Source organism: Pelecanus crispus, chromosome 3, assembly GCF_030463565.1.
Source record: "Pelecanus crispus isolate bPelCri1 chromosome 3, bPelCri1.pri, whole genome shotgun sequence".
Classification (NCBI taxonomy): Eukaryota; Metazoa; Chordata; class Aves; order Pelecaniformes; family Pelecanidae; genus Pelecanus; species Pelecanus crispus.
In genome coordinates this window covers 20807411-20820457 of record NC_134645.1, presented here as the reverse complement: position 1 = coordinate 20820457, position 13047 = coordinate 20807411, and the positions used below count along the sequence as shown (strand labels likewise).

General features: G+C 36.7%; 1 protein-coding gene across 1 annotated transcript in view; it reads right to left on the bottom strand.

Annotated features, from left to right (window-relative positions):
• Positions 1-13047, bottom strand: part of RYR2 (ryanodine receptor 2) — a 456789-nt gene that overhangs the window by 286829 nt on the left and 156913 nt on the right. The window contains exon 4 of the mRNA XM_075706907.1: positions 2097-2117. Within this exon, the coding sequence (XP_075563022.1) occupies positions 2097-2117 (21 nt within the window). The remainder of the gene's footprint in view (positions 1-2096; positions 2118-13047) is intronic.

The window sequence follows — 13047 nt, the reverse complement described above, 5'->3', positions numbered from 1 at the left end:
GAAGCTTGTCTAACTTAGGCTCTGGGCTTGGGCTTCAAGGTGTCCACAGACACATAGACATGACTGAACACACTTGCACTAATCTAGGGTGTTCTAAACTGGAAAATGGCTTATGGAGAAGTATACGTATTAGACTGAGGTGTCTAGCCTCAGTGACAATGCAGCTGTGCAACAGCCAGCCTTCTGCTGCATTAATTCAGTATGTACATCTGCAGTCCACCATAAGACCTCTGGTAACGCTCTGGAATTATAGAGGGGGTTAAAAGCTGCTTTACAGGGCAAACTGGGGCTCATCTGAGATAGAATAATTTCATATTTGAAGTAAAGCCAGCACCCACTCCATCACTGTCAAATAGGAGGTTGTCTGGATTACAGAATTGGTCTGTTAGGAAGTCTTTAGCCAGTGTAACTCGGAACAAAACATTTAGCTCTGCTGTCATGGGAACAATTTCTTTTTAAAATGGTTTAAGGATACATTTCTGTGAAGCAGTCTTTCCAAAGCATAAGATTTTGATGTTACTAAACTCTGAATTAAAAAAAAAAAAAAAAACAACCCAAAAAACCAAAAGAAAACAAAACAACAACAACAAAAAAAACCCCAGCCACCAGATCTGACTTGTATTTATGCAGGTAATACTGTATTTTCCAAGAACACATTCTTTGAATACTTCAGTCAAAAACAAGCCATGTCAGAGTGTAACCAATAAACTCCTGGCTTACAATTTTTCATGCATCACGAAGTATGAGGCCAGGTGCCCATATACTAATGAACTTCCTTGTTATTGCTGTTTTTCTCTTTACAGCAAAATTCTTCATAGGAATAAAAACAAAATCTAAAGATTTAGAACCAAGCCCTCTCACTTGTAATTAAAAAGGTGGACAAAATGAGAAGATAAACTGACCATCGTTATGGCTTAAAAACATTCCAAATAAATCCATATGAAAATTTGCTGGTTGTCACAAATACCAGATTCACAGAATACGGATAATGCCATCATACTGATACAATTAGCTAAAATTAATACTTAACTACAGTTACTGTTTAATAAATATTATAAACATCTACATATATATGTCACATGACATAGATAGTTGGAAATACATGAGGAGAAAGGGTGTTGAAAAGCCTAAGCCATCATTTAAACAATGTACTTACCTACAGGACTCTCAAGCAAGCTGTAACTTGAGTCACTACTTACTATAACATGTAAGTATCATGTAATAATCACCGACTAAAATTCTGTAAGGTCTGGCTGAAATAAAGTGAGACCAGTGCTCCAGCTATGGTACTGGTCCTATACCAAAGGATGTCTGAGGTTGTTTCTGGTCATGTGCAGCTCGAATTAAGTATTAAGAAATCAAGGAGGCCTATTATAGTCCAAGCTTTCAGAGAGGCTTCTAACATTTTAAATGTGAACAAACAATTCTACACACACTTTTGTGACCACTAACTCATACATATGCAGATGTTAGAGATTACATTGGAGAAAAACATACATAAATATGTCCCATGTAGGGGAGTTACATCAGATGCTCAAACAAATATGCATGGTATACAGAGACACATTAGGAAAGGCCTTAACAATACATTCAGCAGAGAACTGTGCTTCGACTTAATTTGCTAAGATCTATGAATTATTTTTTCTATTCTGTAGCAGCTGTTCTTCATCATTAAATATTTCGTATATATATGATTTGCAGCTAGATACAGCATCACACATTATTTATCAGTACTAATTATCTTACTGTCATGCAGTTTAGGATTACAGTCTCTATACTGGAAAAGACAGGGTGGGTTACAGAATGGAGTTATAACATTAGACAGCAAGGCTCAAAACTGACAGGCAATAATCATACATTTATGTTACACAATTCTACGATCAAATTAAAAGAGAGAAAATTCATTGTGGTAGCATGAAATTTGGTATGACAATTCAGGAATGACCAGTAAACCTACATGACCATGTATTTGCGTCTTTTTTTGAGCCATGCGAGTTGAAGGGTCATGAACACAGAGGGTATCAAAACAGACAGGTTAGACTCAGTGGCAACATGAAACATTTGGGATCAAGTGAATAAAAGACAGAATCACATACCCATTTTTCCACATCAACTAGCTGTAGAAAGAAAAAGCAAGAAATCAGTAAATCTCTTTCCTTAAACACAGCATATCAAAGTCTTATTTTGAAGTTAACATTTCACATTTTCGGAAATGTGTCTAGTATGAAAGAAAATGTATGAGTGGAAGCTATTCTCCCGGCACCTCCTTTTTAAAATACCAATACCTCACTTTTTGTCTTTATTTTATGGGAAGTACTTCAAATTCTGGAAGCCCAAAATGTCCATCTAAATATCAGATCATAGGCAGCAAATGAAGACTGATGCTGAATTAATTCCACATTGTATTCAGTACCGACCAGTCAAAAATACAGAACACAGTTTCCCGTATCTCCATTTTCTCTTGAGTAGAGCTCTGTCATAAGTGAACATTATTCACTTGAACGGGTTTAGTGGCTGCTTTTCAAGGTTTGCCATTTTAATGAATGCCATAAGTATGAAAGGTAAAATTAGGGGGTACCTGTCAAACCCTGACCCTACAACCTGCAGCATAAGAGACTATCTTGCATAAGAACAGAGAACAGCACACCAAAATGCCACTCATTTTTCCTATGGGGAAGGAGAAAATCACTCTGAAAGCTTAAGGTCCTGTATTAACAAAACTGTTTCAAGGTTCATTAAGGAAACAGATTTTAAATTACTCTCTCTAAAAAGTCTTTGGACCATTTTACAGTCTCAGAAAGGACTGGGAATATCTATTAGAATACATTTAAGCTAGTAGAAAGGTTAGCATGGCACTACTTATTAAAAACTTAGTTGGCACCAACAGCAGTATATCTGAAGTAGACTTGTCTCTGGACTTAGCAAGAAAACACAGCAGTATATCAAGCCTTCTGTGGTTTTATTGCAGGTACACATTGACAATTTGTTAGCAGATGCCACATAAAAGTTTAGCAATATTTTAAGACAGCTTAGTGCAAACCATGAATGATTTTCAAAACCATTAGTATTTGGATTCCAGCTAACTTGTGAAACTACTGTAACAGAAGGCAATGTATTTAGTTCTCGTCTATTAAAATATTTTTATCCAAAGTAAATTTTCTCACTTTTTTTAATATGTATTTCAATTAAAATGGAGTTTCATATTTTCAATATTGTTCATTCCTGCTAGCACACAAAAGTTAGAAAACACCATCTGACCTGTCAATATAATAAACTTAGAAGCATTTGTTAATTTGACAATTCCTACACCTCTTCTGAGATTTGGACTGCATTCAGATTTAGAATAGAAATTATCTGATTTGCCTCTTTTATTTTTTTTTTTTTTTTACAATCTTTACTGTGACTTTTGTTATCAACCACAGCTGCAGAAATCCCCCCTAAAAACACCAAGTGTTCTAAAAGAGATGCAATATAAGAAAAGATATAGTAAGATGTTGACAAGTTAGGAAAGCAAGCAATGATTTAAATCTAAATGCAAACAATACAACTACAATGTCTTTAAAAAAGGAGTAAGGAATAGCCAAGTTAAATAAAAGACTTGTATGTGAATCTATTACCTCACTTTTGATACATCTTTTGTTTTGTTAAAATTGTATATGCACTGAGAACATAGCATTACAAGCAATTTGACTGTGTGACAATGCTAGAAAGAAGTGAATTGATTCACACTTTATTGCCTTGCTTTGAAAAGTCCTTGCTGTGCCAAAATTTAAGTGAACAGGGCAGCCACAACTGGTATCAGAATTAATCCACTCAAAGCTCAACGTACGTTATCAGTTGTACAATCAATTGCCTTATAATTGCTGAATTGTCCATTTAATTTATTTTAATGGACACTAGCTAGCTTCAAGAGTCAAGTGCAGTATTTGCCAAGTATTTATACCTGCATACACTAAATCTGCATTGGTATACCCATCTTTAAATAGAATTGTCAACAGGCTTTGGCATATGCCAAAGGCACCTTTACTCAGTAGTCTCTCAGGACAACCACTTGAACTGTGCATGTACACTTGTCGAACCCTACACTTCGACACCTACATGATAGTCATACAGGAAAGACTATGAATGCATCCAAAGAGATCTACTTCTGAAAGCATGGTACAGTGCACACCACAATAAAATCTTGCATTTTTAATTACAGCCATATTCTACAGGTCTTCTGCTTGTGTGCCTCTTCAGAGCCCTCCCAGATCCGGTGTGCTCCCGTTTCTCTAGCCATCTTTGGGAGAGCTTTTCCAGATACTGAAGCTACAAGATGACATTTCTTTCTTACAGACCCAAGTTCTAAAACTTGTCTGTGCAACATATGGAGATAAAATTTTGTTAGCTTATATCCTATGGAACCTCTTCTGGAGCACTTGTAACCTTCAAGACATTTCTTTCTTACAGACCCAAGTTCTAAAACTTGTCTGTGCAACATATGGAGATAAAACTTTGTTAGCTTATGTCCTATGGAACCTCTTCTGGAGCACTTGTAAACCTTCAAGACATCTGGTATCCCATTTGGGGCGAAAAAAGACATAAGCACGACCTAATAATATATTTACTTGCCTGGAAATTCCTAGTAATGAACATTAGGTAATCTTAAAAGCAAATAAGATTACTCATATCTAAGAGTAATTGTCCTAATGTAGACAAAATAGATGTAAAGCTCACAACCAGAAATGAATGGAAACAATGGATATCTCAGCCTAGGGCTTGTATGTAAGATCTAAGTTATGATTCAGATAACAAGCAAGCAGATGCTTCACAGCACACATAAACACAGATTCTGCTTCACACTAACTCCATCTTTTGTCTGACTTCACAGACTGGAATCCACAGGAACCCCTTTTCCCATACATTTCCAAGTATGTATCCAAATTCAGGAAACACTAAGATTCAAAGCTCCTTTTGCTATGTACACATTAGTCATTCATCCAGGGGGGAGACACCACCCACACAAAAAAAAAAAAACCAAACAAACAAAAAAATCCCACAAACCAACCAACCAAAAAAAGTCTAACCTTCCCTTCTACCAGACCACATCTTGTCACCTCCCTCTTTGGAGCTCCCTGGACTTGGAATTACCTGTTCTTACCATAAATTATTCCACTTAGGTTTTGCTGAGCTGTTGACCTGTTAGGAGGTATAGATCTTCCAACTGGTCTAGGAAGGTTTAACCTTCAGGAAGGGTTGCGGGGATGGCAGGCAGGGATTGACAGTCACTTCTGTAAGTTCCTTCTCACTGTGGTATCTTACACTGTAAACTATTGCAGTCATACATGACGTTAATCATGGTCTGAAGGAACAGTAAAATCATTTATTTTATAAAGCACAGTAAATTTTTCCTTTTCACAATAAATCCAAATCCATGGAATTCAGTAACTATTCCTCTTCTGGCTCATCTCCTCTCCTGATCACTAAGTCATACCGTTTGGAAAAAGAAAACAGGTAGGTAGGTATATACTAATTTTTCTCTTTTTCTTTATCCAAAGACTATACCTTTACAGTATTTCCTCTAGGAGAGGGAGCAGAATCAATCTTAAAACATACATACCTCAGATGCAGTATGCTACTTAGAAATACTCCTTCCACATACATCTGGGTACTCAGAAGACTTTTCCAGAAGAACAGAACATATACTGGCTAACATTAGATATCAAAATTTAGTGTGTTCATTGCCATCTGACAGTTCTGAATATGGGAAATTATTATCTTGCCATGAGAACACCAGAGGTACCAAAAGGGTGAAGGATACAATGTCTCTAGAATTTACTTAGTGATTGTGGGCTACTTATACAACAATAATTAATCATTTTACAGAAAGCTACTAACTTCAACTTGAAAGAATTATTTCACTGCCTACTGCTAGCAGGTACCCATCAACATAGCTAATTTAATGAGTAGAAAATATGACACTTCAAACTCGAGAGTAGTGCTTTATGGATACTAAAATGGTATGGCACCCATACATCCTATGTCTAAAGAATACGGGTAGTGCGATAAGGAGAAAAAACAAGGATGCAAAATTGTATTCTAAGAATCAAGCAAAAGACCAAAGACGGCATTTAGAATTACAAAATAATTTCTGTTCTTGAACTAGATGAGAACACTATACTACAGACCCTTAAAACTTCCATTAGAATTTCATATAACTGCAGTAAGAAGTCCTCCACAAAGAACATGCAGCCATGATTTAACCATTTACTGAGATGCTAATGCAGAAACTTCAGAGTGATCTGCATTTGCTGACTTCTTTTCAGAGGCACGCAAGAGCTCCAATCTTTTCAGCCAAGCTTTCATTTTACATACATTTAATCCAAACTGGAGGGCTGGTTTCCCAACATTTTTTTCTGAGCACTGCAGATGTCCAGCACTACATTAACCAGACATAAAAGCCAGTTAAAATAGCAGGAATGTAGTTCTGTAACCCCTATTTTCTCTTGTCATAAGGAGTCATGAACTAGATGAAAAGAAATAGAGGGACCTGTTCCCCATTATGAGGAGTCATTCACAAACTCACTTTTTAAATCTTGACAGAAAGCAAGCTCACAGAACATGTACTGAACATCCACTAATACAGCAACGTTAATTACCAGTGCACAAAGCTGGAAAGTAAGCTATACAGAGCAGCATACAAAAACACTAAGGAACTTTATTCCACACAGTACAGGAGAATCTTAGCTGACTATGGCTAATGACAGTCTCTACAACTATTTCTGAAAACTGCAACAGATATACTGCCATGATCCACAGATGGGACTGACGTGAAATCTCAATGAAGCAGTGCATTCCAGCTCACTATGGATAACGGGAGGTTTTATCTTTCTCTATGCTTAAACTCATTTTTCTGAACTGAAGCAGGAAGATCTTATTCAAAAAATAAGATTTTTTTTTTCCATTTCTCTGTTGAGGAAACTGAGAACATACAGCAAAACCTCTGTCTAAAACTCTCTAATAGAGATAAGCAAGATGAGAATAACTAGAACTGAACTAGAGAGATTCCAAATTGAATTGTATTTTTGTCTCTGTTACAACACTTGATTATCTTCATAGACACCTTCATTTCCTGAATTTAATATTCAACAAGTTAATTGATGGTATGTCTTCTCTTCCAGCCCAGGGTTGTCTTCCATTGCAGACTTTTGTCTTCAAGATGCTTCAGGAGCTGTGCTTCCATGTCTATTTGGTTTACCTCCTTCTCTGTATGCAACCTAGATCAGAAAACTTAACTGAGAAGAATTAATTTCTCTTTCCCCCAAACTCAGTTTTTACTGACCATCATCCTGGAAAGAAAATTTTGAGCACATTAGAGATCCAATGGTCATGGTAAGGCTGGAAAAAGCCCTGCCATCTACCTCCAAAACAGGAAACTTGTCTGGGATGATAAAAATGTTTGCTTTTATGCCATACATCCTCATTCCAAATACAGCACACTCAAAAGAAGAGTCCATGTGCCAGGCTAGAAATATTTGCTTGTCACGATTCTGTGATTTGAAATAGATAATGATTTTATTCCTGTTCTTGCCTCTCCCTGAGGATAAGCAGAATGCAAAAATACTGTGCCTGCACTTCTCGATTTTTCCAGTACTTATATTTGATCAAAGTGCAGTTGATCAAAGCCAAGTCTTATTCTTTTTGTGCCTTACTTGAAATGGCCTGCTAACAATCACTTCTGATGCTAAATACAGTGCACTGAGGAGAAAATGACAGTATTTGTTTCACCTGCAAAAGTTTTCCACTTTTTTTTTTCCCCTGTTGTATTTCCTGTTCATGGTGTTGCATCTCTAAAATAGCTGAGAATAGTCAGGATTTTAAGTAGAATAAGCCTCTAAACTACTTCATCTTTTCATAAAGCTTTCCACTAGTAGCCAAGAAGTCGATCTGCATGATACAAAGGCCCACACTGCATGCATTGAGCTCCACTTCTTTCTCTCCTTTCTTTCTCCTCCTTTCTCTTCTTTCTCTCTCTTTCTTTCTTTGCAGTAAGAAGCATTTAGGTTATGCAAATTCAAAGTTTCAAAGGGCAGACCTTGCAATAAGTACAAGCTAACATTGCTGGACGTAACAGCTCTGTCTCTTCATGACACACCACTATCTCATGAAGACTTATCCAAAGAATTTCTGAAGAAAATCACTGCTGCGATATTTTGTTATTTCAGTGAGCAATGAAAACACTCAAAGTATAGAAATAAGAAGTTATAGTTCGGACTTTTTGTTGAAAAGCTTGATTAAAAAAAAATAATTCTTGCCTTACTGCATCTATGACTTGTCAAAAGAGAAAACTTTCAGGTTAGTGCTAGGAAATTAAAAGAGCTCTGGTTTGTTTCTGATTCTTCCTACATATGTGGGTTCGGCTAGCAAACCTGAAAATGTTTTCAGCCCATCATATTTGCAACAACTGCTGTTGGCTTTCAGATACATTATTGACGAAGCTACTGTAGTGTAAATGAGAGACCTTAAATTGCCAAGAGTGCATTTCACTGTCAATCTTCTTTTTTTTTTTTTTTATGGAAGTACCTTGATAACATGTCTTACTCCTTAATGTACAGAACTCTTATTAAAATAAATAGGGAGTGTTACATTTTGCCATTTGCATGAGGGATGAAATTACTTTCCCCCACCCCCCCATGCTGAGAAAATGATAAAGCTGCCAGCTCTCCATGTTATCTTGCTGCTTACTAATACAAAGTAATTACTGAATTCAGAGTTCCACAGTTGGAGATAGATAATTTGAATATTCAAAAATCCACCAGCTACAGTTGCATTCCTGTTCCAAAACGCCTCCATTCCTTCCCTGCAGCATGGGAAACCTTTCTAGCTCTGTGAGGAAACATACGTTTTCCCCATCCTTTAAACACAGAAGGAGAATTATACATGCAAGACACTTGCATGGAATGATTCCTTCACCTGTAGCCCTTCGGATCAGTGGAGAAGGGCTGTATTTTGCTCCCTTCAGCAAAGACTACCCCACACATAAAACTAGACAGCAGTTTGCTGGTCAGTGGCACAGAAAAACAGACTTTATTAAAACAAGGCACCAGGAGAAGTGATTAATCACCCATGACTGCATGATTAGATGGGAGTTAATAAGCTCATGATGCAATTTAGCAGGAACTCTGCCTAACTGATGAGTATCCGCAGACTACATTTTCCTGAAAAATGAAGTTGTCAAATATCAGAGTAGAGGTTGTGAAATTAAAATTTTTCATATTACAGGAACAGTTTAGCTTAGGATGCACACACAATGTGTGCAATCAAATGCTTTCATTCTGTTAATAAGGTCTGACACGGATTTATGAGTGCCCAAATCTGAAAAACTCCTACCATTAATTACAGTGCTTTACCACAATACAACTGAGACCTTTAAATAAAAGTTAATGGAGATATTTGGTTTATGGCTATTTTCTCGTATTGTCCAGGAATTAATTCTGTCTGTATTTCAGTGCTTTTCTAATGTAATTGGATAGGAGAGGGGAGCAGTTTGTGACATCTAGAGGAAAACAACGACATTCTGGAACTAATGTTACTAATGGAGGAAAAAGAAGTCAGGTATTAGTGTCAGTAACCAGGCCGTATACTGATCAGCCAGTTCTGCTAAGTTAAGATCTTCCGTCAGTAAAAGGAATGAGACAATGTATAAAAACTACCAATCCCATAGATGTGGAAAAATATGCAGCAGATTAAGACTAACAGCATAAATGAAGGAATTAAAGTCTATCAAAAGAAATTGAAAAGAAAAAAATTTAGGAAAAAAGTTATTCCAATGCAAAAGAAACAGATAACTGTCTTTTATTGCTGTACTCTGAAATCAGTGCAAAAATCAGTGCCAATTTTATATCAGAAAGATAATTAATTCAGTGCATACCACTATTTATTACAAATCCGCTGAACTATGCATAGGGGCAATAGAAGTTGGTTACACCAAGCTGCAAACCAAATGAAACTTTTAGCTAAGCATCTCCTCACAGACTTGAAGTCTTCACTTAGACAAGAGTGAATGCTATATGTCTGTATTGCTCCCTTTAATCATCACCTTCCTGATCTCATTTTCAGGAAGCTCTTTCCACATTCCAACTACAGTAGGGTTCTTTCACACTTGGCTCTCTGAATCTGACTTCTTGATTAGTCTAATCTTGCCCGCAGTCTGAACTGATCCAATATGCCAAAAGAAAAACAGGAAACTGATGGAAATGAAAAATCGCCCAGAATTAAGAAGCAAAAGCACTGCAAGTTCTCTTCATGAAATGCAGTTAAGAGAGGAGATGGCTATGAACCAAAAATTCCTAACTGTTTTAAATACATGCAGACTAAGCATGAGATAAAGAATTTAGAAAATGCTTCCTACTGTATTGTACTCAATCCACCAGCTATATTTGTATCCTCCAAACCCTCGGGAGATTTGCATTTCAACTTACAAGGAAAGCCCCTAAACACTGCCTTATCCACAAAAGGTTTCAAAGAGTGGCCTGTGGTAAAAGGCATTCTGAACAAGACAATTGATGCTAGGGGGGGAAAAAGAAAGAAGTCTGAGAGGAAAAAAAAGGAAAAAAAAAAAGGTCAGAAATGCTTTTCTAAATGTTTTCTCATATAACAAGAGAACTTTTGTACATCACTGATAAACTGTATCAAGCAGAAATGATAACATTTTACTGAAGATCAACAAATCAGTTTATTCCATTAATCCCTTGCTTGAGCTTTTAAATGTCCTAAAGAGATCACTGTGTTAAGGTATTATTTTCTCTACTGTTCTACATCAAGCCAGAAAAATCCTGAAATCATCTATGAAAGTGATCAGAATTTCACTGGGAAAAGTAGGAAAAGCCACAGGGATTTCAGAAGAAATCTCAGTAGGAAGTCTGTCGCATGTGCTCTTTCTCCTCACAACCCATGCCATGGTATTCATGAGTTGAGAATGGACTAGGCAAGCTGGGTAAGTGCAGACATCAGAGCTACAAAAAGGCTAAACAGCGTGCAATACTGAATTGGAGCAAGTCTATGTTTTAACTGTCATTTCCACACAAAGGACTCAGTTCCCTAGTAAAGTTTTATTTTCTGCTTTGCAGCTTCTTGCAATACTCAGAGTCACAAGGAGCACCAAAGTCTCATACTTCCTGCAGTAATGGCATATGTTTCCTGTATGTTACTTTCCTCAGTGGAGAAACACTATCGAAAGGCTGTGCAATGTCAAGTCTGGATATAGAGAATGGAGGGCTACAACGTCAAGTCAAATGAGCGGGTTAGTTGTAGCATTCACTGGCTGAAATATGTACCAAAAGACTCAAACGAAACGTGTTAGCACCTTCCAGTATGCAATTATGATATAATCAATTTACAGGTCTTACATGCGTAGCTGTGACAGGACTATTTTACCTGTCCGAGCATATGTGCAAATAAAAAGAGTTCACATCAAGTTCTGTAAGTTTGGTTCATGGCATATTTCTCCCAAATTAACAGAAACATTGAGAACTTCTTCCTTGACCTTAAAAAATTTAAATGAAATTACAGAATTTTCATCACTCCTCAACAACAGAATAAGTTACTTGAAGAAGAAAAAAAAAATACTCAGCAATGTAATATTTCACAAAATTTAGTGAACTACCAAAGTAATCAGAGACAAGAATGCTTCTGATCTGAAATGAATGATTCTCAATACCAAGATTACTGTGTTTAAATTCTTGATTTCTGTGTAAAAAGCTCTAAAATATTTTATCATTTATTAAGCTATCCAAAACACTGCATTTACAAGTGGGGGGTTAGGGGGGAGCAGGTAGGGGAGGTGTGGAAGTAAATTCACTGTGGATGAAGCATTTAAACATTAAGTCAATTTGCCTCAAATTTTCACTGGGAAACTTGAACGGCAGGATTTCAAAAACCTACCAAACACTATTCCTAGAAAAATAACAAACAGTAAAGTCTCTCACCTATATACTTTAGATAGTTCCAGGACTTAGGAAAAAGGATCTGCTAAATATTCAGTTCAAGAGTTGTTGACTCCAGTTTCAAGCCAAACTGGGAAATGACTCAGCATTTTGCACCCTGTGGGATCACTGCAGAAAGAGAACTGGGGTCTTTCTTCTAGGCAGAGGCAAACGCTGGCTACCTAATATGTTCTTCTGAAGATCTCCAAACCCAACAAAAAGTTTGTTCTTTAAAATGAAGGCTTTGTATGTCACTAAGTAGTGTACCTAAAAAGTAGTGACACATGGCTGAGGAGAGAAAGAAGCCTCACCTGAAATTCTTTGGAAGAGCCAAAGGATTTATCAGTTACTTACATCATTACAGTTTGGACAAATGCACATATTGTTTTGAAGAAGTAGAGCTATACGCAGTAAACTGCTTATAAGCTAACAAACACCACCTGGAAATGGAATTTTACAAAAAGAGCAAAACAGCACAAATAGCCAGTTAACTAAAATAGTCTGCTGCTAAATGACCTACATATACACTAGGTTACATGAATTTACCACACTAATTGCCACTAAAAAAATTGTGAAATAACAGGATTTCCAAATTTGTCCCTTTCCTTCTGCTCAGTATGTACCGTTATATTCTGTGACTCATCCCAATATTTTTTAAATAGAAACTTATTTCAAGAAAAGTAAGTGTTCTGCATATTTATCAACAGACTGTCGGCTACCAAAGGCTGCTTCAGGAGTAGAAGCTGCATGTACTGCCATAATTACAAGCACATTCCACAGCATCAGCAGTATCTGCACAAACAAGCATTAACTACAGAAATCATACACAGGACTTCATAGCCCAAATGAATTGGGTCTGAAGCAGGTGACAACACCCAATCAAATAGAAGTCAGGTTTACTGCTAGCAGCCTGAGTGTCCCCTGTTCTTTTGAAGTTTCTCTGCTTTGCTCTGCCTATTTCAAAGTATGCTGTTTCCATAAGGAAAAGTAAGGAGTGAGCTTTTACTATCATCACATGAAAAAGGAAAATAAAGTCTTATCTATTTATGCACAAAGAGAATGACAATTATTTGGAGGACTAAAG